The sequence below is a fragment of the Pseudorasbora parva genome, chromosome 22 (assembly GCF_024679245.1).
Source record: "Pseudorasbora parva isolate DD20220531a chromosome 22, ASM2467924v1, whole genome shotgun sequence".
Lineage (NCBI taxonomy): Eukaryota > Metazoa > Chordata > Actinopteri > Cypriniformes > Gobionidae > Pseudorasbora > Pseudorasbora parva.
In genome coordinates, this window is record NC_090193.1 from 36,430,289 (window position 1) to 36,457,921 (window position 27,633).

The following is a 27,633-nucleotide window of genomic DNA, read 5'->3' on the forward strand; positions in this document are numbered from 1 at the left end:
GAAGACACTAAACCTGAACGTGTCTGTTAAATATAATAAGTGAGTCACCGCGTGAGTATCACAGCACTGAGCACTAATTGCAGGAGTGAGAGAAATGAGCTAATGAGCTCATGATGAGAGCTGAGGTAATCGCGACTACACTCGCGGCATACATTCACAACGCGAGTTCAGTCTGGCGCTTTTCAGTTCATGCCTTTGCAAGCATAACTTTCATAGAAATTAATTTGAGAAGTTAAAAGACTTACATTGCTCACCATAGCTCCGTTTAAATGAGTGCCTGTAGCTGCGAGCTGAGCTCTCCCTGCGAGCTGAGTGTAATCTCCCATCCCCCATGCGCGAGTTCAAAACATGTGGAAATGGCTCCCTCTGTTGGCTGTAGTCTTTAGCCTTATTCCAAACATTCCTCCTATGATGCAAAAATCGTCAATTTCCATCATAGGAGGAATTTTTCCAGAAATAAAATGCATAAATCTCTTGTCTCAGGGGGATATAAGGGGGGAAAGCACAATCATTTGAATATACTCCAGGGTTTCTACTGATACAAAGCCATATGCTAATAGCTGAAGTAACCCTTTAAGGTCTTAAATGAATTTGGTCTTAAATGTGTCATGAACTGGCTTTTTTTTTTTAAATGTTACACTGTTGTCTGAGGTCAACTTATAACGTTTGCATGGTTTTTACATTCAAAAACATCATAACTAATAAGTAATAGTCTATTTTCTACAATGGTTTTGAGGCTTTCTTTTTTTTTTTGATGTTGATGGGCGTGCCGCACTGGAGACTTAGAAGTAAACATCCGCGGCTAGGATTGGATAAGATTTGCATATGTAATAAGCTTCTGCTTCCGTCAGTTCCCGCGAGAGAGGGGTTGTTTTGCGGCCGGAATGATTTATCTCCCATCCACCCGTGATTGATCTATTTTTTTATTACTTGGCCCGTCCGATCGGTGGATATAAACGCACACAACGGAGATCAAGCCATAAATGTTATTTCACTATTTAAGATTCACCGGCATGCCGACACGTTTTGGTAGCCCGTCTGGAAAACACACAGACCCGGGACGTTGAGCTTTTCGAGCCCTGGGAGTCTGATCTCGCAATGAACCAACAAATAAGGGATTCTCCAGCCTGTGACAGCTGCTGGTATGCTCTGTTAGACACGTCACGTACACATAATCAATGCGATCTGTAACAATGCAATATTATTACATATAGAAACATGTTTTACTTACATAAGTGTGCTGCGCCATTCCTGTCGTATCCAATATAGAAGGCACAGCTTTGTGTTTTAATCTCAATATGTCTGCAAATCCAGTGTCGACCTGAGTCTTGTTTACACACGATTATCTTCGTCGTGTTTATTACTCAGTAACGCGATATCTTGCCATTAATATCTTATATTAGACATATCTTGCCATTTTGACTTAACTCACAATTTTTCTCTCAGACTTGCGAGTTTATAGCACACAGTTCTGAGGAGGTAATTCAGAATTGCGAGATGTAAAATTAAAAAATGTATAATTGTGAGACAAAAAAAACAACCTTTTTGCAGAAACCAGCTTCCATACTTTTTTTGCAATGTGATCAGAAGATACAATAAACATTATTTCTGTATTCTATTTGTTGGGAGCAGAGCGATTCAAGCTACTTTGGGATTAAAAGTAATTGAAATCTGTTGGAAGACGTATTTCTAACTCATTGTGTTCTCCATTTACATTTAGAGAATATATTGACGTATTGTGTTCCCTTCATTTTATTCCTTACAATTTCTACTTAGTCTCAAAAAGGTCTTAAATTTCCCTCTATAAAACCTATTAATATTTGTTGATCTCTAATCATTTTGCCTTTTTCAGTCTTTGTCATTTCTGTCCTTTCCTCTGCTTTTTTTAGATTTGCTTCTTTCTGTCTGTTATTTTCTTGAGTATTTCTCCTTGACTGTTCGTGTCGGGTCAGCATCAGTTCCCAGATGCTGGTGTGCGTCATCTGAGGTGTGTGTGTGTGTGTGTGTGTGTGTGTGTGTGTGTGTGTGTGTGTGTGTGTGTGTGTGTGTGTGTGTGTGTGTGTGTGTGTGTGTGTGTGTGTGTGTGTGTGTGTGTGTGTGTGTGTGTGAGTGTGTGTGTGTGTGTGTGTGTGTGTGTCTAGTGTTGGATGTACAGTATGGGTCAATGGGCTGCAGTGACAGAACAGTCCTGCCCACCACATGGATAAATGAGAGCCGATCCATTCCAATTTCTCGATGCGAACAATATGAGACACTAGAATGACTAAAGCCACAGCGCACACCCTCCTCTCTCCTTTTTCTTTTTTATTGCTGCTCCTCTCAGTGGAGAACCATCAGTGTCAAGAGGATGGACAGAAAGAATATTAAAAGAGTATTATGAAAAAGAGTGGAAAATACATACAGAGGCCCCAAAAGTATTTGGACACTTAAGTCTCACTTAAAAATGTCTGAATGTCACTGCTTTAGATTTCTCCTGGTATAAATGCCTTGGTCTGGCTCCATTCTTGTATATAATGCCCAATTTTTCACAATTCAATCACTTTCTGATGCATGAGATGAAATCCCACCTTATCTTTCACTGAAACGCATCACATATTGAAAGTTAAATGGTCTGTGAATGCTGTTTTGTGTTGATTTTAAGTGTCCAAATACATTTTGAGGCCACTGTACGAGCTGCGTGTCACAACACAGGCGCACTGAAACACAGCCGTGGAGAGAGAGAGAGAGAGAGAGAGAGAGAGAGAGAGAGAGAGAGAGAGAGAGAGAGAGAGAGAGAGAGAGAGAGAGAGAGAGAGAGAGAGAGAGCTGAGAGCTGAGAGGGATGAAACCTAAAAAAAATACATCCAACGCCTCTCATATCATTTCAAAAGATGAATCTAATCTCACTGCAATCAGCTCTCTTGCTCTAGCGCCTGTCTCTCGCATGATCGTCAGCCGCGGTCTCTCGGCACGCTCCCATCCCCTCCCCACAGGCCACGGACGCTTCGCTTTGCGGTTATTAACCTGAACAGTGGGCGCATCTGAGTCTAGGTTAATAAGCTGCTGTCTTCACCTCACTCTTTGTCGGGAGAACAATGTTGTCAAGCCTACAGAAATTGGCAATTTACAACAGAGATGGAAATGGAAGGCAAGGTACTCGTCTGTGGAATGCTTTTTATAGCCGGGCCCGCCGGCGGAGCCTTGCTCTCCCACAGCCTTTTAATGATGGATATGAAATTACAGAGGTGTGAGACTGAGATGAGACGGGAATGAGAATGGACAGAGACAAGGTGAAATGAGACAGGGATGCTAACCAGCAGCGAGCGAGTGTACTGTACTTTATTTAGACCCGGTTTAAAAAGGGCCAGAGCCAGATAGATAGCTTGATACTGTGTTGGTGTCAACTGGCATAGTCTTGAGAAACATCATATAAATGATATGATTTGGGGGAGTGTTTTGACAGATAAGGCAGTATACATGTGGGCCATATAAGCAACTGATGTGTATATATATATATATATATATTCTTGGTAATATACAATTTTTAAAGAGAAAAGGGATTCAAAATCTACTGAAAATATTCTTAATGTTCTGTAAAAGCCTAGACTGTAAGCAACTCTTTTGGTTGGGTTAAGTGTTTTTTTTCCAATTTTATTGTTTCTAAGGTTTAAGGACACTGAATAGCATGTCATTTTCTCCTCTCTACAAACTTAAAGGTGTTATGAACTGGCTTTTTAAAAAATGTATACTGTTGTCTGAGGTCAACTGATGACGTTCGTGTGGTTTTTACATTCAAAAACATCATAACTAATAAGTAATAGTCTATTTTCTACACTGGTTTTGAGGCTGTCTCCTGAACGCTGGGTTTTGATGGGCGTGTCACTGGAGACTTGGAAGTAAACGCCCACAGCTAGGATTGGATAAGATTTGCATATTTAATGAGCTCCAGCTCCCCTGTCAGTTCAGTTCACATGAGGGAGGGATTGCTTTAAAACGGCACCCGGAATGACTCTCTCGACCACAGGGCTCGTAAACGTCTTTATCAAGCACAATGATTTATTTCTCATCCACCCGCGATTGATTGGAATATTATTTTTGTATTACATGGCCTGCTCGACCGGTCGATATTTGCGTGAACCATGCACACACAAACAACCACACACACACGTGCGCATAGATCAATAAAGGAATATTATTTCACTATTTGAGATTCACCGGCATCCCAACGGGCTTACGTTTAGGTAATATCACTCGGTTTAGGTAGCCTGTCTGGAAAACACATAGTCTCAGGACTACTATTACATATCAAAAAGATGTTTTACTCACTTAAGTGTGCTGCACCATTCCTGTCGGACCCAATATAGAAGGCACAGTTATGTGTTTTAATCTCAAATATCTGCAAATTCCGCAGTGAAATGAAGCGAACACACGTACGGTCTTCCCCACGTGAGCTGGAACGTCATTAAAAATAAATGAAGTATCAAACATTCCTAATATTATGATCCGAAGAAAGCTTATGCAGCGACTGTGTTCTTCCACAAACAGGAATAGCTCAATATCTTGTTATCTTCTTCCGCATGATTATTGCTGCTGGCTAGCGAACGATCAGCTGATGAGTCGGTGGGCGGGGCTACTGAACTACACGTGCTTATTATTCTGTACAGGCGCCGTTTTGTCGCGTGATGACGTAAGGATGAAGCAAACGATCGTTTTCTGGGCCTGGTGTCTATAAAAGCTTTTCTTTGACTAACAAGGAAGTTTTCAGCTCTGAAACTTACAGGATATTCTTATATTACAATGACCTTTTCAAAAGCTCAAGGGAAAGTTGATTTCTCAATGCATCACCCCTTTAAGGAAACCATGATGTCAGCATGAAGACATTTATTTATTTTATTTTTATTATATTTTATCTAAGGCAGACTTCTCCACGCATTTCTTTCTAATTTAAATGTTTTAATGTAGCATTACATGGCAAATTTGACACCTTTAAAGAAACTAGACAATTCTAGATAAATGCACTGTTAATCAATAACTTGCTAAGATAATTGTGACCGCTACTCTCTTTTGTTTACCAGTGAAAGAATAACTGAAAGTTTGACAGAGTTTGCAGCAGTAACTAAGGCAGATGAGGCTTTCGAGAATGGTCAGGTGTTTTTTTGTTGTTGTTGTTTTTCCCCCTCTCCAAAAGCGCGTGATTGTAATGCCCATTTCCTATAATTTGGCCCAACTGTGATGGAAACGATCATTGAAAACTGCTTATTGTTTCAGGCAGTGTACTGTCTCTCGCAGTGGTTCAGCGGGAAGCACTTGATCGAGCTGCTTTGAAGCATGTGTTGATTTTGATTGATTTTTGAAGGCACGTTCGTCGTCTTCGTTCTAGTTGCGCAAGGACACAACTCCGTCAGGACACGTCGAGGAAGCTGCCTCAACACAACAACAGAGCGGAGATCTGCTCCTTTTCTAAGGCGCTTCCCATGCTGCCTTTTTGTAATACCCGCGGTCTGGAGAAAATTAATTTGATTCCCTGTGGGTGTGGAGCTCTCCGAGAGATTGAGGAGTGGGTGAAGCGCCCTGTGTGTGTTGAATCATGGACAGGTAACAGCCCCGGCCCCTGACAAACACAGATAGTCCACCGCCTCCATGCTGATGTATTCATGAGGAGCCCTGCACCTCAATAACTTAATTAACCCGGTGTAGCAGCCCACCGCACTCTGTCCCTTCCACAGCAGATAACACCGAGGAGACCCGGCAGGAAACAGATCATGTGTCTCGGGCTCTCTCGTATCTCTTGGTCCTGTGCAGGAATGTGTGCTGAGATTGTGACACTGTTCTAGGTGTCTTGGGGCTCTTTTTTCACACAACAATGCCAGTGTCAACTCTGAGAAACACTTTTAGCTTAATAGAACTTATGGAACCAAGATTTTGAATGTTTCTTTTGGAGATAATTTCAGGCAGGTTTTGGCCCCCTTTGTTTGGAGAAATTTTGAATTAAAGATTGAAGATTACATTAGTTTACGTAACATTAAAGATTTTCAGTTCCATCCATGTGTTTTAATGCAATATAGTTTTTTTTTCATATTTATATTCTTTACATAAAGACAATTCACAATGTAGAAACATGTATTGTTCAAAATCTAACCAACAATGGTATCATTTATAATATTTGCATTTTAAATTGCAATTCTTTCTTTCTTTCTTTCTTTCTTTCTTTCTTTCTTTCTTTCTTTCTTTCTTTCTTTCTTTCTTTCTTTCTTTCTTTCTTTCTTTCTTTCTTTCTTTCTTTCTCACTTTCTCATCCTATCTATCTATCTATCTATCTATCTATCTATCTATCTATCTATCTATCTATCTATCTATCTATCTATCTATCTATCTATCTATCTATCTATCTATCTATCTATCTATCTATCTATCTATCTATCTATCGTTCTATCTATCGTTCTATCATTCTATCTATCTATCTATCTATCTATCTATCTATCTATCTATCTATCTATCTATCTATCTATCTATCTATCTATCTATCGTTCTATCGTTCTATCTATCGTTATATCTATCGTTATAGCGTTATATCTATCGTTATATCTATCGTTATATCTACCGTTCTCTCCTTCTATCCTTCTATTGTGCTATCTATCGTTCTATCGTTCTTTTTATCGTTATATCTATCGTTATATCTATCGTTATATCTATCGTTATATCTAATCGTTATATCTACCGTTCTCTCCTTCTATCCTTCTATCGTGCTATCTATCGTTCTAACATATCAACTGTTTTAGTTTTATCTATTGTTCTGTTCATCATTATATCTATACATCTATTGCTCTATTCTTCTATCTGTTTGTCTGTATATCTGTGTACATTCTTCTTCCTGTCATTCAAATTCTAATTCTACTTTCTGTGTGTTTTGGCCAATTTAAATTCAATGGCAGTTCAGAATTCTGCCCAACTCTGGTGTCGACAGTAAAGCAGCTCTAATGCCGCTTTAACTTTTCTGCCATGCAGGCGCTGCTGTTTCCTAATGGAAATGCAAATCTTGTTTACTTCACTGGGTTTTTTTTTTTTTTTTTTTTTTTTTTAGGGGGTGGGGGTCATAAATAGAGTATGTTGGAACCTGAGGGCAAAGAAAACAGTTTAAAAACATCTCTAACATAAGTGCCGTAATGTATCTAGTAATGATTTAATTAGGTTTAATAGCTTCCGTGGCTTTACCCTTTTCACACTCATCCAGTTAACACAATGCAGAAGCCTCAATGCGATTTTCCCCGAGGGCCGAAACTCAGCGCCGTCTTTCCATTACTGTTCACACCACAGCTCCAAATGCCACCACCATTGATAACCTCCAACCCCCAGAGGGAAAGCCTGAAAACGAGACGATCGGGAAGCCCATCCTATGCCGCAACTCCTGTATGCAATTATTCAGCCATGAATGCTGTGGCCTTTCCATGCCCTTTGGAAAACTCACCCTGACCAAATGCACGCTGGGGTTGCTCAGTCTGGGGGCGCTGTGCATTTTAAGGTTAGAGCTTGTTGCCTGTGGTCGCCTTATTGATCCCGGGCAGCCTGGTGCTCTCTGCTTTTTGGAGATAAGGCGACAGACTCGACCCCCTCCTTATCCCAATGGCCCCGCCAGACTTACAAACAAACACCCAATTTCTAATCCACTTGTGGGCTGCTGGAGACAGACAGGCCTTTATTTATATCCTTTCAAGCCGTCCTCGGGTCCGCCGTTCCGATAAGCCGTGTAAGGACATCAGTTTTCTTGTTTGGAGGCAATCTGACGTAGGCGAAACCCTCCACCCATCACTGTCCTGACCCCCGTCTGTTTCAGCCAGACGAAGACAGAGCAGCCGGACCGAATGAAGCCCAAGGTTCACGTGAGTGTGGATGAGATCAGCCTTCTGTAATGCTAAGCATGAAAACGGGATCGAACTCGTGTCCAATACTGTGCGATGGGACATGGTGGAGATTACAGTAATGCCACAAACTTTTCTTGGTTCCAAATGTAAGAATAGCATTTAAAAGTGGCCTTGTGTTCTCTAATTCCTGGTCTTATTGAGCACAATTCATAATTGCAATGCATAATCTAGTTTTTTGTTTTGTTTTGTTTTTTGGTTAGTTATATTAGCTAATAGCCAAATAGCTCTTTAGTAATTGATAATGACTACTGTTTAATGTTATGCAGTCTTTGCCAATAGCTTAAACCAGTATGTATTTATTTTTGTTGGTTCAAATTAATTTAGTAAACGTTTCAGCAAATGAGGATAGATCACACCACATTATGGAAGTAGAATGTGAAGATCATTTTATGTTGACTTTCACTTTCACTTGTGTTTATTGAGTGTTTATTTTGAATTTAAAGCATGTTTCTGCTGCATCAAGTCCAGCCCAATACAATGCTGTACAATACAATCGTAAAACCAAACATAACACAATGAAACAGGACTACACAAATGACTTAAGTTCTCTCCTGGATCAGACTCAAAATCCAAGATGTAAAAGTGCTTCTTCAAAGCTGCTTTAAAAGCATTCAGAGTGTGGACAGAATGGATGGTAAGCGCTAGGTTATTAACCTGGGTCTGGCTATCGAAAAGGCACAATCACTTTTTCACTTCAGTTGGGACTTTGATACATGAAGCAAAAGTTTATCAGCAAGTCTCAAATTCTTTACTGGCTTGTGTGGAATAACAAGATCTGATGTGAGGGGGCTAGACCAGTTAAACATTAATAGTAGGGCCTTAAAAAACAATGCGAAATCAGACTGGTAACCAATGAAGGGATGCTAAAATCTGAGTAATTCTTTCTTAATCTTGCGGTGGCATTTTCAATTTGAATTTGAAGTTGAACTGGAATTCAACACAGGTAATGTTTTCTGGGAAATTAAAGGGATAGTTCACCCAAAAAATTTAATGATCCCATAATTTACTCACTCTCAAACCATCATTCTTCTTTCAGACGAATACAATCAGAATTATATTAAAAAATGTTCTGGCTAATCCAAACATTATAATGGCAGCCAAAAATCTGATGACCAAAAAAGTGCATTCGTTCATTAAAACAGGGTAAATTAGCGTGAGAGCGCAATTCCCAAAAAAAGTGGGAGTGGAAAGTTCTGCGCGTGATCTACTGACGACACTCAAATTAATGAACACAGACGCAGCCGGGTCATTTCCATAATGACCAACACAATCTACACATTAGCATCTGTTTTTTGTATTTTTGGCCCGGTAAATAATAGAGCAAACACCAGTAAATTGACAAGCGCAAACCTTAGTAAATCAGCTTGCATGATTCATTCAAATACTTTCCTCCCATAAAATTTGCATCTGAAAGGAAAAATGCACATGCAATAAGATCACCCGCAAAAATATCCGTCCACTAGCCTGACAAGCCAGACCCACATCAAGATGTTTGTTCTGGAAACTCACCATTGACAGCTCAATCCGAGGGGCGGATAAACGGTTGTCTTTCAAACTCCCTCTGCATGCGATAGGATAGCGCTACACCAACCAGAGCAACGAAGGTGAAGCAGAGCTCGCTGATAGATTAAACATTCACCGTATCCGGTCGGCTAAACTCAGAACACATCTTCCCTTTTTAAGAATGACTTCAGTGCCGTTCTTTGTTCTTTTCTCAGAGAAAAGCTTAACTCAAGTCTTCCAGAGTCACGGTCAAAGCTGATTCGAAAGACCGCTGTTCGCCAGTTTCTGTGTTTACTAGAAGCACGCAAACGCAACTCGGCCGTCGTCATTTTGGCCCCGCCCACCGACTCTATACACAATGTGATTGGCCCCTTCAGAGTTTGGCATTTACAGCTCAGAAGGGTATTGAGAGCTGCTAGACGACACTCGCGGGCAGATTAGATTTGCTGCCGCTCGGGTGCGTCTAGATTTCTAGGCTAACAGTCCACGTCTTTACATCGCTAATTTATCTCTGCATGTCTTTAGTAAATCCTGACAGTAGTTTTTAACACCAAAAAATGCTTTGCTCTTTGTTAGTAAATCTGTGTTCTTCTACATCGGTACAAAAAATAGATTTTTATTAAACATATATACACTAAATGCAATTTCGATTATCTGATTGGCCATTTAGATTGTAATTCTCTTTACATTAAAATTCGAATTTTATCTTGTTTGTTGGCTCAATTCAAATTGAATTCAAATTCAGCAGTTAAATAGTTTTTTGGAAGCATCCTCAGCTGAGTTTCAAACGCTGCAGACCCTGCTCCTCTTCCATCACAGGCGGCGATTAGCACCGCATCTCGATAAGACATTTGAACACTGATGGAATCGTGTCTCCAGAAAAACCCTCAGCACCCCGTCAGACAGCAGAAATCAAATTCTGTTCAATAAGACCCACAATTACATTAGACCACATCCGATAGCAGCTCGCCGCCAGCGCATGTGCTCGTCCACGTGTGTTTTCGGGATCCGTGTGTGGCGCAGTCCTGTCACCATGGTAATGAGGTGATTGATTGATGAGTGTGATTGCTGACATTGAGGGGTGGGCAGGTGGAAAAATACATGGGGGGTGATTTGTTACCGCCTGCCACTTCTGTTATCGCTTATTAAATCAACAGGCAAGGTGAGGAGATATGAAAACAGGCGGAGAGAGGCAGGACTCCTGCAAGGATAAACAGATCAGCTCCTGCGCCATATGGAATAGCAGTCCTTTAGGTGGCTAAATGCCAGCGTGACTGTACACACACCAGGAGCTGCTGTCTGTTAACAGGCATCAGACACCCTGGTGGTCGAGTCAAGTGCAGCGATAAGATAAGGCTTGGTTTGTGTCTCTTTTGTGTATGTGTGTGTCTAATGCAACGGGTCTTTAGAGCGAGGACCCCTTGGGCGATAGAGACATGGAGCGGAGACCCCCGATACAAAATTTGTCAAATCGAGCTTTGATATCAATAGAATGATTAAAAATAAGTTATATTATTTCAAGACAGTCGACCAGAACTATGAACATTATTGTTGTTGCATGTTTCACTGCCTGTATATTACACAATTTATGCACAATTTATTAGTTGTTTTCAGTTGTTGTAGATGACTTTAATGGATTTGCAACTTTATTTATATAGTGCTTTTACAATGATGATTGTTTCAAAGCAGCTTCACAGTGTTAAACAGGACAATATTGCAACAAAATTTGATTTGGCCGTACCGTCGTTCTGAAGAAAACAGTGATGTTATCAGCTTGATTTATCATATAGCGAATTTTATAATCATATTGATACTTTTTTTTTTCTGGTAATCTATGAGTCTGCGTTTTTGACATTGCCATATTTTGTTATATATTTTTGTCCCGGGCTAATTATCGCTGTCAATTGCAATTTTGAGAGTGAATCGCACATTTATATGTAGATGTCATTTCCAAAACATTGCTGCGTGTAATTGGTTGACGTTCCTCTTAGCAGCTAGCCTGGATGCCAGCCGAACTCAGTCCCGCCCACAACATTTAAGCTCAGGCGGTTCGGTCTGGACTCGATCCATAGAGGAGTGATTATGCCCGAACAGAAACTGTTCAGACCAATGAAATCATAAGGGCGGGCTTTAGACGATGACGGACAGATGATCAACAGTAACGTAATCATCACGTCATTAAAGGCGCAATTGGGAGAACTTGTATATGGGTTCACCTTCACTATTTCTCTCAGAAACGATGATCGTGTTGGTAACTCTGTGTATCCTTAAATTCTTTTTTTTACAACCCCGGCAAAGATCGTTTACCATCATCTTTTTGTTCTAACATTACTTGTCCCATCGTGCTGCAGACAAGGTTGCCAAGTTTTTACAACAAAACCCTTTAACTACTAGCCCACAAGAAGCCCAATAGCTTTTCGGGGGGTTCTCAGGAAAAAAAATGGCGTTTGGGGGGTAAAAGGTGTTATTTTGGCTCGGTTGCCTGCTAAAATTTGCATTCCTGGGTCTGTATATCACATAATCGAGGTCGCTTCAACCCGTGGACATGACATGTAAAACAACACGCGGGAAAACTGCAGACTTGGCAACACAGTGCAGTTGAGTTCTGTTGACATTTGACAACTAAGGTTATGCATCACTCCGTTACTCTGATTGGTCTAATTAATTTATGTCTTTCCTGGTTCGGTTGAAACCAAGTGGCAACCTCCCGCAGTTTCTCTTGAAGCCGATACGGAAGTGACATAAGCTGCAATTCCTCGACTGGCCACTAGGGACAGACTCCAGAAGGGAGCAAAATCTCATTGAGCCCCATATTAAAACTTTACAGCAGAAAAAAACATGTTTACAGCCTAATGCAAAATGTGGTTTTGGTCTATACGGCTAATTTTGCCCTTCATGACAACTGTGAGGGGGGTGAATTTTTTATAACTTATTCGTTTACATTATATAAAGCCTTAAAGTTCTGCATAATTAAGGGCGTGTCCACTTTTGATTGATTTGATGATTGACAGGTGGATAGCCATTTATGATGACAATTATGTTGCCATTTCAAGATGGCAACGGTCGGCTCGTCTCTACTTTACGCTTCAAAACTGCTGTGCAGAATTCTATGGGTGACGTCACGGACACTACGTCCATATTTGTTTACAGTCTATGGTTGAAACACGCCCCGTAATTACAGCCCAATAAAGCAGTATCAAACTCATATTCTGATTAGAATTGAGTATGACGACATCAGGCTTCTTAGCAGCATGAAAAACAGTACTTTTATCCGATGGATTATAGCTAGATAGCCTTGAAAGCATGAAAGAGCGCTCACTTTTCAATCACAATCAAGCTGTCACTCATCTCAGTTCAGGGTCTCACAACGTTCCATTAAAATCAGTAAAGTTGTCTACATGAATAATGGATCTCTTACTTATATCGTGTCTTTGTTGATGAGAATTCACGAGAGCGAGCAGAACTCAGGACTGAAATAAAAATTGAGACGTTTTTGAGCGGTGAGTGGATTCTAACTTAAACACCTCTGATTGGGCATTGCCTTCAAGAGATTTCAGGGTGCTTATATTTAAACTGGACTTTGTGATATTTTTTACCCATGTTTTTTAACAAAATTGATTTGTGATCAAACACTTATTTGCGGACCACCTGCAGTACCCCTGCGGACTCCGGTTAAAGACCCTTGCTCTTGTTTATTTTATTTATGGAACTATATTTGGCCATGTTCATATGATTGTATGCCATTCTACATATGGACAAATATAGTTAAAAGTCCAATAAATAAAACAAATATAGTACTTTTCATACTAGCACAAATATACTGCAGTATATGCAGTATGTGTTTCTTTTGGACCTACTAGATATGTCAAAATGTGGAATATACAATAAAGCATAATCATGTTCAAAAAGTGTACCACGGTGTTGTGTTGTGAGTTGCCAAGACTTATCGATAATTCACCCCAAAATCCAAACTTCTGTAATTCTGTAAAAGTTTTCCTGTAGCTCAACCAGTAGAGCGTGGCACTAGCAAAGCCAAGGTCATGGGTTCGATTCCCAGGGAAAGCAAAAACTGACAATGATGTAAAAATGTGTACCCTGAAAGCAATGTAAGTCGCTTTGGATAAAAGCATCTGCCAAATGCATAAATGTAAAAGTAATTATCTCACCTTCATGTCATTCCAAACCTATAAGACTTTTGTTCATCTTCAAAACACAAATAAAGGTGCTTTTAATGAAATGCAAGCCTAAATTCAATCTGTTCATCACATAAAGTGATCGTGTCTCTTCAGAAAATCTGGACTAAACGGCTCAATTCATATCGATTCGTTTACAATCTCTTGATGAACTTTCTGAAGCGTCAAAGCGATAGTTGCGTAGCTGTCAATGGAGGGACAGAAATCTCTCCGATTTCATCAAAAATATCTTCATTTGTGTTCTGAAGAACGACATGAATGAGAGTAAACAATGACTGAATTTTCATTTGGGGGAACTATCCCTTTAAGACATCTTCTCTGACGTTCTGCCGCATCCCAGCACAAAACTGCATGTTTTCATCTCTATATTATCTTTGTTTTCTCAGGAGATCACTTGCGCAAATGTGGGCGCATTCCAAATTTGGCTTATTCATAACTGAAGTGTTGTGTCTTGCTTCTCTCTTTTTCCGTTATAATTGTGCCGCTAGCTCCACAACGTCTTTTGGTGTAAGCGAGCTTCATCAGAAAGCTGTCTCACCACCACAGCACAGATGCCTTATTTATGTGTAAAATGAACTGAGTAAAAATGAATAATTTAGAAACCTGTGGCGAGAAGAGAGTTTCTAACTTTCCTGAACGTTTCCCAGGTTGCTATGAGGAAAATCTAACACATTGCCGGAGCACGGTGTCTGTATGTGCAGCTTTGAAATTTCGCCCTTTGATATTGCATTATAATTAAAAAAAATACACCTGCTGTAAATTAGGGTGGCCCATAAAGTTATCCCACGATTGCATTATAATATCCTTCTAAAACATGTCGGCACTCGAGTACGACTACTACAGATTTGATGTATTATGAATACGTTCTAAAGCATTACAATCCCATTTATTATTCATTATACACATATCTAAAGCTCTGCTGAAGTCCTACACGACTGCCTATGTTTAATCAAACGCACGCCGCCCTTTGAATAAGACCACATCCCTTTAAGAACATTTCTTGCCTGCCCATATTTTCCATTTCTGTCTGGTGCATTAAGTCTCTGAAACAGAAGAGGCGTCCTGTCATCCAAGTGTGATAACGGAACAGTTAGCGTTGCTTTTGCCCTGCTCTCCATGTATAAATATGTATAATTCTGATAAGATTAATTGGATGGCCTAAGTACACACAGAGAAGGAGAGAGACTCTTGTTCCGGCTGCTTTTCGCAAATCTGCTCCGGGCCTCCTTGCATTCCCCCGCTAAAGTGCTTCATTTTTTTCTGGAACAAACTGCCTTCAATTAAAAAAGAAAATGGCTTACCCAAAGGTCCCGAGGAAAAGGAGCCGAGCAAATGGCTTGAACACACTCACGATAAATAGTCCTGTTAAAATATTAAGTGTTCTGAGAAGTGTTCGATACAAAATGCTCACCTGTGTCTTAATGGGGAAACATATCTCTTTGAATTTCCACTTCTAAGAGGAATTATTCTCACTCACTGTATAGGGGGATCTCATGAAAACATGTACAGCTCATATTTCAACACAAAAGCAAAAGGAGAAGGGGAAAAAAGCAGTTATATATTGCTTAAAGAAAAATATGCCTATTTTTAGGAACTTTTTGCATTTTTGCTATATTATTTTGATGATTATTTTGTATATTTATTGTATATTTATCATGGTAATGTGTGTTTGGGAGTTCATTAGAGCCTATTTGAAAATTGTTACATATGTTGCATGCACTTACCATAGTAATAAGAGTAAATGATGCATAATTACATGCAACTAACCTAATCCTACCCGTAGTTACTTAATATTACGCAGTGCTTAAATATATACTTCCAATATAACAACGACACCTTAAATATATCTTAACCCTTTATTTTAGGGTGACATAGTTACGCTTAATTACATACTATATGTATAGTAAAAAGAGTAAATTATGCATGATTAGAAGACACTAACCCTAAACCAAATCCTGACTCCAACCGTAACTAACTACACTCCTATTACTCAGTCAGTACAGTTACACTTTATTTTAATGTGTTTTGTGACCGTGTAATTATACATTTAAGTCCTTAGTTATATTAAGTAATTACATGTACTTAGGGGTAAGATTGGTTTACGGTTAGTTGCATGTAATTATGCATAATTTAGATATTACTATAGTAATATCATGTAACACGGACACTGGGTAACTTTATTTTAGTGTCCGTGTTACATATGTTACAGCATAGTTATAACAGTAAATTATGGATAATTATATAACTAACCCTCAACTTAACCCTAAACCTACCCTAACCCTATAGTAAGAACATGTAATTAATTAATATCCCTCGGTCCTTAAATATTTAATAACACTGTAACAATGACACATTAAAATAAAGTGTAACCATAAAGTTACTGGCAGTACTTTTTTGAGTAAGTACAATGTAACTACGTCAGCTTAAAATAAAGCATAACCATAAAAGTCTTCGGTAACTTTATTTGAAGGTGACGTAGTCACATGTTACTACATGTACTTACTACAGTGAGAATAGACAATTATGCATAATTACAAGTAAATAACCCTACACCAAACCTTAACTGTAACTCTATAGTAAGTACATGAAGTTTATTAATATTACTGAGTACATATTTGAGTAAGTACAATAACTACGTCACCTTAAATTAAGTCTAATTCTTTAGGGGGGGGGGGGGGGATTTCATGGGATTCAGATTTTTTTTTTTTATGCCATATAGCACAAATGCTCCATATCCGCTGAGCCACTGCTTGTACAGGAAATGCAGTTTTGTACGTGCACTTGTTCTGATTTCCTGTTCATGTGTTACTGTTTAATGAAAAATCCCCAATCTAACTTGAGAAAGATCAAAAGCATCTCTCCCATAACTGGTTTCTGAGTTGGCTTCAGCCTACACACATGGCACTTCAGCCTTTTTCATTAGTTTTGGCAAACAGCACCCAAGAAACATCAACCAGCCATAGCACAAGACACATCCTGTAAACAGTCATCAAACCAATTCCCTTTAAATACAGTCCCAAGACCGATTGTTTCCGTGTCAAACCAAGAAGTGGGCAGAGAGGAATTCTCTACAAATGCAGAGCTAGCAATAAACCTCCAGTATAAATGGGAACGGACGGGCCACATAAAGGGCCTCGATGTGATATTAATCGTGCACCGCTGCGGTCTGGAAAGCACTCCGTCAAGCTAACGTGTTTTACTCCATCTCCGATACGGTTATGATAATAATGAGCTGTTCGTTCCACACATCAGCTCTGAGCGATAGAGGCTCAAGTCATTGATGTGTTAAAGTGTTTTATTATTGGTGGAATTATGAATTATTTTGGGGGGAAATCCTTCCATGAGTGAATAAATTAAAGGAGGTTGGTTTACTCTGAATGCTGTGTGCCTTTATTTCAGATCGTATAATATTTCCTGTGCCAAAAGAGAAAGAGAGAGGTTTTAAGATAATTCAGTTTAGTCAACATTTTCTCACATTATCACACTTTATCTTCTATAGTTTAGAAAATTGAATAAAATATGACAAGAACTCAGAGTTAAACTCTGTCAGAACAAATTCATCTTGATAATGTCAGATAACTTTGATAGAAAGGGATGTAATAGATTACAATCAACCAATCAGCTGTTCTATTAAAGGTGCACTATGCAACTTTCCGTCCACTGGAGGGCGCCTATTCTAAACAAAGGCGTAGTTTGATGACGCCAAGTGTGAGCGCAGTATCTTGGGACATGTGGTCTTCACCTCACAGCCGGTGGAAAATAGGACTCGGGCAGAAATCATGTTGATGGATGCGGTTATTAACGTTACTGTAGTGTAAAGCAGAACAGGACCGAGTGTTGTGGAGCTGAGCACGGCCGCTGGAGTGATTGTTATACAAACACACGGCTCGCGAGCACCGGGACTTTTATTATGACGGGACGGGACACAGTTGCCGGGCGCGCGCACTTCCGATTTTTCGGTCATGATTATAAGGTAAAGCAGCTCTGTTTATCATATTAGATACATTTAAGTGCGTTTAAAATGGAGTTATGACGTTACTCAGTGTGTTCGCTCGGCACTGCTGTGACACTTGCTCACACTGCTAAGAGTAAAGCGTTTCTGCGGAATAAAACCGAGGGTAACGCAGATATGACGTGATTGACAGGCGACTCGCTCAAACGCTATGCTGAAGCGTCCCGGGGACCTTAGTTAAAATAGCAATTTTCTCACAATTTACAAATATTTGGAAACATTTAGGATATTGTAAGTACTCAACTGAACAAAATATATAACACTGGCCTAGTGGTTTTTGGATATTTTACTGCAAAAATACTACATACTACATTAAGTACACAATTAGATAATAAGCAATGACCAGCAATGCTTCATTTTGTTAAGTCTCTGGTGTCAAAGGTCACATTAGCAATTATATTTATTAAAAAAGAATGGGGGGGGGGTATAATAATAATTATATATATATATTTTAGAGTTTACTTTATTTTGCTCTCCTCACTTACATAAATGAACTATAGTGTCCTGCACACACTAGGAAAAATATATCTCGTGTCAGAATAATTTTTGGTTTGACTGTATATTATGTATATGATATATATATATATATATATAGCAAAATAAATTATTAGAAAATATTTAGTATTATTTTATTATTATATATATTTATGCATATAATTTCCAGCAGATTTAGTGCCAGATTTACTAACAGCTTGCGCCAGTGCAAACCCTCTTTTGCCATTAAAAAAACGACAGGATTTACTAAAGACGTGCGGTGATAAGTTAGCGCTGAAAAGACGTGGACAGGGTTATTTTAGTGGCTGATCTTACTGCATGTGCATTTGTAGGAGTTTCCCTTTCAGCCGCAAAATTTATGGGAGGAGAGTGTTTGAATGAATCATGCAAGGAGATTTACTAAGGTTTGCGCACGTCAATTTCCTGGAATTTGCTCCATTATTTTCCATAAACCAGATAATGTGTCGATTGTGTTGTCATTATGGAAATGATCCGGCTGCGTCTGTGTTCTTTCATTTGCGTGTCGTCAGTAAATCGCGCTGAAATTTCCACTCCCATCTACAGTTTTTTTTTTTTGGAATTGCACTCTCGTGTTAATTTATAGATCTGGCTCTGACTATCTTCCTCAGCCGTTCCTAATTAGTTTTACTTTCGTCAACATTAAAGTATGTGTTTTCCCTCCGAGCCTTTCACGTGCGTACTCAAACAAATCCCTCTTCTTATACTGTGGCCGTGTCGTCTAAACTCTCTCTTTCTCTCCGTCTCAGGCCGCAGAATGGGTCTATGATCCTCTACAACAGGAAGAAGGTGAAGTACAGAAAAGATGGCTACTGCTGGAAGAAGAGGAAAGATGGGAAAACCACACGGGAGGATCACATGAAGCTCAAAGTGCAGGGAGTCGAGGTAAGAAGCTGTTTACTATTACGTGATACAATCTCTCCACGGCAGCAAACCTTGTCATACTATGTGACTAAACTGTTTGTGTGTTAGATTTGGAGGATTTGTGTGCATCTGGACTTTGTGTCACCAAATGGATTGGAAATAGGATGTTTCAAACAGTCTGGCTAATGTTATGGCTTACATATGTTCATCGTTGAGCTTGCTTGAGTGAGGATGTGTTTGTGTGTGTGTGTGTTTGTCCATTTTACATGACCTTTCTAAGATCTGGAGCCCTCCTGAAACAGCCCTCGCACCGCTGGCCGTGGCGCGACGCGTCCCTGTGCGGATGACTCTAATGTGTCAGCTCAGGCGTGGCCCCTTTAAATGAAGAACCGTAATGAAGCATGTCTCCGGTCCTCGCGTTCCCGCTCACTGCCTCTAATGAAGAGAAATGTCAGCACATTGCCGATTTAGCGGCGTGATAGAACGAGCCTATGGATGAGTGCTGCTGCTCGGTCTCCTCTGATGCTCTACCTGCACGAGTCCTTCACCTGAGCCGCGTGCCCCGATCTTACTGAGCTTTATGAGACGAAGGCAACATTTAACGCAAAAACATTGCTGATAGACGTGTAGAAGGCTTTTCAATTCTATCGTTAATTTTTAACCCTATGAAACACAAAAAGACATGTTTAGCTGAATGTCTGATCTGTTCTGTTCTATACAGCTAGAGTTAAGAGCTGTAGCTAGCTATCAAACTAAAATAATATGACGAAAAGGACCACTAAAACATCGCAAAGCTCCATGTATTCAAATCTTCTGAAGTCATCCTGAATCGGTGTTTGTCTTCACATGCCGAGCTTGATTATGTGTAAATGTTTGCCGGTTCCGGATAACTTCTGTATATCTCTAAAAATGTCATTGACTATTGTAGCTTGAATGCCCTGTGTTGCAACGACAGAATGATCATTGCACATCCCCTTTAAAATGACATTTCCAGGCACAAGTAACGCTAAAATGAGCTCGTTCTTTTCATGAATCATCCAGAACGAGTCACCGATTCCTTTACAAACAAATGATTCTTATGAACCGGTTCTTACAATGAATCATTCGGAACAAAATGTACAGACTCCTTTTTTAGTACCTTTTAGTTTGAAAGGACCTTGTCACTGTATGCTTTTGATATTTTGAAAAGAGCAGCGTGAAAATGCCCTCGTGTCGTCAAGCAGATGAGTAAACGATTACAGTAAACGTAATTTCCAGGCAAATGTAATTCTTTAAACGTTTAACACAATTCAACGCAAGCTAAGGAAATATGACAGGCATGAAATGTGTATTTGTCCGTCTGTGAAAAGCATTATTATTGCAGACTCTGCTTCAGAACATCCCTCGGGCCATTTTTCAATGCGGATCATTCCTCCAAATTTGTTTGACATGTTGAAAACAGGGTAGAAAATGGGTGGACAGCTGATGTTGAATCAATAATCATACAAGATGTTTCTGTCTGGAGGGACGGCAGGTCTGAATGAACAACGACATTCTGACTGATGACCGTTTCACCTGCATTGGGCTGAAAGGGCAAGTCTTTTGCTTTGTTTTCCAGTTTACTGGCCGCATAATTATATATATTAAGATGTAAAATCCTAGAACAGAGCTATTTTCAGAGATTCATGCCTTACACTATATTGGGATACACATTTTTCAGACCGATTGTGTGTGTGTTCAACTAATAAGCACATTTCTTATTTCTGGATCCAATCAAGCAAGGAGGATACATTAGCGTACATTAGGACTTAAATCAGATTCAAATGTGTTTTATTTTGTCTTGTTGCTATAAGGGAATTTTGGGTTGTAACAATGAAACAAATGAGAGAGAGAGAGAGAGAGAGAGAGAGAGAGAGAGAGAGAGAGAGAGAGAGAGAGAGAGAGAGAGAGAGAGAGAGAAAGGAGAGAGAGAGAGAGAGATAAAGGAGAGAGAGAGAGAGAGAGAGAGAGAGAGAGAGAGAGAGAAGAGAGAGAGAGAGAGAGAGAGAGAGAGAGAGAGATTAAAAAAAGAGTTCAAATTAAATGACCCTCGAAAGAAATATAGGAAATATTATTTATATTTTGTAGCAAGTTTTCCTCCTTTAAAGAAATAACATAATGTAGCTTTGTATGTCCATTTTTCTTCATTTACATGTTTTTTGACCCTTAGGTTTAGAGTTTTTACAACAGTCCAAGACTATATGACCCTTATGATTGGCTAACTTCTGCACACATGATTCACACTGTCATCCATCAGGACGTGTATCTTACAGAATTCTACATTACTGTGTACTTCCCTTAGAAAGGACTGGGTAATATTAGGTAACTACATGGGCTAAGGTTAGGTTTAGGGGTAGATTCAGAGTTAGTTATTACCCAGTTATTGTAATTACTATAATAAGTACTAATTATGTACATGGGGAACAGGACTGTAAAATAAAGCGCTACCCAAAAAGTTCATGAATAGAACCAGCTCACAAGAGATATTTCTTTTAACATGTGTATGAACAAGTTGCTCTTATGAGCTGGTTCTTGCATCGAATCATTCAAAACGATTCACTGATTCATTCAAAGATCCAGAGCCATTTTTTGTACAAACTAATTATTCTTAATGAATGAGCTGTTTATTTTAAATGAAAAATTTGATTCACTGACTCATATAAGCATATCTGGCTCATATGAGTCACTAGTTCATTAGCTCATCTCATATTATAATCTCAAATCATTTATTTGTAAATCATACTTACACTGATTGATCTTTTGTCTTTTTATTATTTGCATCTTTTTTTATCTTACCTCATTTAATTCAGACTGCAAACTCACAACATACAGTAGGTACTTGAACAGCAGTGTTGGGAAACGGTTCAGCAGAGCACTTATAAAGGCACAGGAATCAAGCCCAAACCTGCCCCTGAGCTCTCCATCATAAGCCATTCCTGCCCTCTAGACACCAAACACACATTAAAACACTCTCTCGATCCCTCCACTCGCTCTGTTTGCTCTGATAAAGAACTAAGCCATTTACCAGCATCCACCAGAGTCCCTGGTTACCTAGCGATGGTGGCAGTAGCCATGGGAGCAGTAGTCACAGCGACAGGGAGGATAATTGCAGTAGTTAGGTAGTTTCACTATTAAAAGAAACTAAGATGATGGAGCTGCGACTGAAGCCAGTGGGGATGCGGTCTGTGTGTTTGTGTATGTGTGTGTGCATGTTTTTCTATCCTGGTGGGGACCTGAATTGAGCTTGGAAACAAGCTTCTAAGTCATACAGAATGAGTTTTTTTATTTGTGTGTTTGTTTGTTTGTATTTTGAAGACATAAAAATGCTGAAAGGTTTAGGGGTAGGGTTTGGCCTATGGAGAGTCCCCACAAAGATAGTAAACCTGTGTGTGTGCGTGTCTGTGCGTGCGTGCGTGCGTGCGTGTGTGTGTGTGTGTGTGTGTGTGTGTGCTTGTTTTTGTGACATATCAGGACCCAAATTTGTATAATGACATGGGTATGGTGAAATATGAGGACATTTCCCCATGTTCCCACTTTTCAAAATGCTTATAAATCATCCAGGATTAGTTTTTTTGAAAATTAAACAAGGCAGAATGTTTCCTGTGATAACTTCAATTTGTTTCGTGTTAATTTGGATGTGTTTTATGATGGTTTGAGGTGATTTTAAGTGAGTAGTTGTCTGTAATTCAGGGCTAGGGGCAGTGTAGGGGGATATAAAATCCGCTGGGGGGGGGAGATATAAAATCCACTACACTTTCCTGTAGCTCAACCAGTAGAACGTGCTAGCAATGCCAAGGTTGTGGGTTCGATTCCCAGGGGAAGCAAGAATTGACAAAAAATGTGTACCTTAAAATGCAATGTAAGTCGCTTTGGATAAAAGCGTCTACCAAATGCATAAATGTAAATGTAAAATACTTTTTGTACAGTAAAAACCATTACGCCTATGGAATGTCCCCAAATTTCACAAACATTGTGTGTGTGTGTGTGTGTGTGTGTGTGTGTGTGTGTGTGTGTGTGTGTGTGTGTGTGTGTGTGTGTGTGTGTGTGTGTGTGTGTGTGTGTGTGTGTGTGTGTGTGTGAGCCTGGTTATGTGGTTTATGAGGACACAAATTGGTATAACTGCATGGGTATTACACTGGTATTACACTATAAATGTGGTTTATGAGGACATATCAAATGTCCTCATAATTCAAATGGCCTTAAAAACATACTAAATGATGTTTTTTTGAGAAAGTAAAAATGCAGAATGTTTCCTGTGATGGGTAGGTTTAGGGGCAGGGGCAGTGTAAGGGGATAGAAAATACGGTTTGTACAGTATAAAAACCATTACGCCTATGGAGAGTCCCTGTAAACCACATAGACCAACGTGTGTGTGTGTGTGTGTGTGTGTGTGTGTGTGTGTGTGTGTGTGTGTGTGTGTGTGTGTGTGTGTGTGTGTGTGTGTGTGTGTGTGTGTGTGTGTGTGTGTGTGTGTGTGTGTGTGTGTGTGTGTGTGTGTGTCCACAAAGATAGCAAATCCGCAACCCTTGTCCTTGTGGGGACATTTTTGGTCTTAATGAGGAAACAAGCTTATAAATCATTTTATGTGATGTTTTTTGAAAATATACAAATACACAAAGTCTTCTGTAATGGGTAGGGTTAGTCTAAGGGGATATAATATAGTTTGTACAGTATAAAAACCATTATGTATGTGTAAAGTCCCCAAACATAAAAGCACAACGTGTGTGTGTGTGTGTGTGTGTGTGTGCGTGCGTGCGTGCGTGCGTGCGTGCGTGCGTGCGTGCGTGCGTGTCACCAAATCTCAAGAACAGGTCTGGGTCATATTTTATCACAAAATTAAAGATAACGAGAAATATCATTTTCATAGCTTAATGAAATTTAAGTTTATTTTTCAGCATTTTAGGGTAATTTTACAATAATGCAGTTCAAATTCATTAGTTTAAACATATTCAAATTGTAATGAAAATGAAAAGTGTTCACCTTTAGAACAGGAATTTACATAGAACAAAATAAAAAATGTCAAATGAAAATCTTAATGGTTCTTTTTATATAATTACTTATTTATTGCTTTATTTTTGTTCTGTGCTGAAATATGCCCCAGACTTGTTTTTGTTTTTTGTGAGATTCACCCGTGAGGAACAGACCGTCTTGGTTATTTGCAGAGGGAAAGAATATTTTAGTATCACAGTCTCAAGGAATCTTCCTGCAGTGAGGCAAACCCTTCTACCCATAGCTCTATTTAATCCGATTTGCTTTGTGCCATTTGCTTTTGTTTTTTCATCAGTTGTGATATTTAAGCCTATTATTTTGTTTAGTTTAGTTTGTCTTGCATTGACAGGCTCCGTGCGACACGTGTGCCGTGGTGTGTGTACTGTCGTGGAAACCAATTCCGCTGGCCCAAGTCGTCTGGCAAATAAAGACTCTGTTGTGCGCATTATGATTGAATGTACACACACATCTGTTGTGCGTAGACAAACACATACACCCCCACCCGAATAGCATAAGACCGAAGATGTAACAGATGTGCATCCGTCGTGTGAGCTGTTCCGTTCGCCTGGAGACTCGCAGATTAAACCAACAGGAATAAATCAAGGCTATTAGAATGGCTGCTAATGCCTAGAGAAAAGTGGAGAAACATACAGGCCAAAGCTGCTTAATTAAGGGAGGGAGGCTGACCAAGAAACAGTCAGTAAAACTGGCTCAGCTTGGGTCTCTTTGACCTCCGAGCCAGCAGGGGGAGAGAGAGAACCAATCTAGTATGATTACCTAATAATCACACATATTTTATTTTATTTTATTTGGTGGGACAATCTGTGAATGAGATCTTCATGCGGAAACCATTGACGTGTTAAGACTGATTTCCTTTTGTTAGCATTATGCAATATATGCAGCATTTAATCTTACAGTTTTCAAGGGCAACTTTTTAAGGTGACACAAATAATACAGCCAAAATTGTACTTGTGAGGATATGTGTGGCATTTTGGTGCACTGAAAAGGATCTTATGTCCCTTTTTTTCTTTTGTCTGTCATTTCTGGCCAACAACACAAAGCAATAGTTTAAGTACAAGTTATCATAGGTTCATTACACGGTAATATTATAATTATTAAATTATTTTCCACAAAGTATTAAGCAAAATCCACACATGGTATATCTACAATATTAGCCTTAAATCAGTTCACACATAGGCTTATTGCCATGTTAGTTGTAGTGGGTGACTTACAACAAACTACCAAACAATTAACGCTAACATATCGGACTCGATATATTTCGTTTTTTGTCATGGCTAATTTATTAATAACTTGGCATCATCTGTATTAAAGAGAAAATAATCACTTCATCCGCTGTTTAAAGTGAATAAAATAGCCTTAACAACTACTGAAGAACTTTGTACTTGTGTGTGTGTGTGTGTGTGTGTAGGTGAAGTGTGTTGTGGACCAAACCACTGTGAGACAAGAGAGGGGGGACTCGTTTGTATTGTCTTACGACTTACACATTATTTTAAGTATGTATCATTATATTATTTACAATACACTATGTGTTTTTTCTTTTTTCTTTTTTTTGTGCAACCATCATATAGGGTGGGTCCTGACCCCCCGTGACCCTGTGTTTTATAAACACAAATCTAATGCTTTCATATGAAATATAATGCAGCAAAACAAATCAACAAGATCAACAAGTATTATTCAATGTGTTGACGTGATTTCCCCTGAAACGGCTCCAGCTTTTAGCAGCTCCTCCCCTTTTTTGAAACAGCCAATAGCGTTTCGTTAATATAAAGTTTGAGAGCCTTTCTGTTTGGTAAAGCCAGTTTCCTCTAACCGTTTATCATTATAATCTCCTCCAAATTGCTTTGAAATGCTAGCCTGACAAGCCAGACCCACATCAAGATGTTTGGTCTGGAAACTCACCATAGACAGGGCTCAGTCCGAGGGGCGGGATAAACGGTTGTCTTTCAAACTCCCTCTGCACGCGATAGGATAGCGCTACACCAACCGGAGCAACGAAGGTGAAGGGGAGCTCGCTGACTGATTAAACATTCGCCGTATCCGGTCGGCTAAACTCCGAACACATCTTCCCTTTTTAAGAATGACTTCAGCGCCGCTCTTTGTTCTTTTCTCAGAGGAAAGCTTAACTCCAAGTCTTCCGGAGGCGCGGGCAGAGCTGATTCGAAAGACCGCCGCCGTTCGCCAGTTTCTGTGTTACTAGAAGCACGCAAACGCAACTCGGCCGTCGTCATTATGGCCCCGCCCACCGACTCTATACACGATGTGATTGGGCCGTCCAGATTCTGAGGAATACAGCTCAGATAGGAATTGAGAGTTGCTAGACCACACTTGCGGGCAAATTAAATTTGCTGCCGCTATGGTGCGTCTAGATTTCTAGGCTATTGAAATGCAGCATTCTGTGCAGAATTCAAATGGGTCGATATGTTTGTTTACGCGGACTCGCGCATATGATCCGCGCTGCGCTCTCAGACCAGAGCCGTTGGTGTGTGTGCGCTGCTGCGGTGCGTAAAACTAACGTGAAAACTTAATTCGCCTCAACTGAAAGCATATTTACACTGAATCGTTTCATATCACATATATAGTGTGCTATGTGCTTTTCACCGTGTAGAAATTAGTAAATGTGTGACCAACTGACCGATTTCAGCCGCAACGTCTTCAGCAGTGTAGGGGGCGGGCTTTAGATTCTAGAGAGCATTTTGATTGGACAGAAGACTTGATGAGAAGGCAAAGTCTGCGATGATGTAATCAAAATCTGTAATTCGTTTTAACGGAAGTGAGAGACTGTAAGTTTTGAATGCTTATATCTCCTAAATGCGCATTTTGTCATTTTGTTTTGGAACATACCAGCTTATTCATAACTTTAAGGCTAGCACAGTCATACTAAAATTTCAGTTTTGATTTCAGTGGGCCTTTAAAGACAAAATCTGTTGAATGCATTCATGCACTAAAACCTCCCAGACTGAAGTCCCCCTGGGAAGGTCCTACTTACAAGTTCAGAAGTCATAATTATATGATGATTTTGGTTAGACTCTTTTCTACTTTCTGACAAAGACAGGAAGCTTTTTAGTGCTAATGCAACAACAAAAACAGTAAAGGATGTACATTAGGTGTGTAATAGGTGCTTTATCTGTATTTTATCATTGTTGTGCAGCCATAAAGAATGATGGGAAATGTAGTTTAGCCTGACGCCTCATAAACCAGCTAAATGAGTAGTGTTTTCCAGCATGTTTTATCGCTATTTTTCAGTACTCATATGCACAGAAGCGAAACTGTCCGGTCGATATATTTATTGTTACGATTGTTTAATTGAGTCAGAAATCGCGAGTGTGTCTGCCTGCCCTCGTGACTTAAGTCCGGTCATTCCGGCATGACTTTAAAGCATTTTTTAAAGAGGCCGTGTCTAGACTAGCCAGACTCCAGCAGTTTTGAGTGGAGTGACTCAGCAGGAGTGTTTGTGATAGCACTGATCTCTCCTCTCAATGATTCTCTCCACACCTCTTCTCCTCTTCCTCGTGATCCGCTCAAATGAATTTGGAACTCACAGCAGGTAGGTGTATCGAACCCCGAGTCCCTGGTGTGGAGGATGTAGAAGAAATAGAGGCAGGAATCCATAAAGAAACTTTGT

The 27,633-nt window shown here is 39.7% G+C and overlaps 1 protein-coding gene across 12 annotated transcripts in view; it reads left to right on the forward strand.

Annotated features, from left to right (window-relative positions):
* camta1b (calmodulin binding transcription activator 1b) overlaps nucleotides 1-27,633 on the forward strand; it is a 391,981-nt gene that overhangs the window by 222,139 nt on the left and 142,209 nt on the right. For all 12 annotated transcript variants that reach the window (XM_067431861.1, XM_067431859.1, XM_067431856.1 and 9 more), the window contains one exon: nucleotides 18,869-19,004. In XM_067431861.1, the coding sequence (XP_067287962.1) occupies nucleotides 18,885-19,004 (120 nt within the window). In that variant the 5' untranslated portion in view covers nucleotides 18,869-18,884. The remainder of the gene's footprint in view (nucleotides 1-18,868; nucleotides 19,005-27,633) is intronic.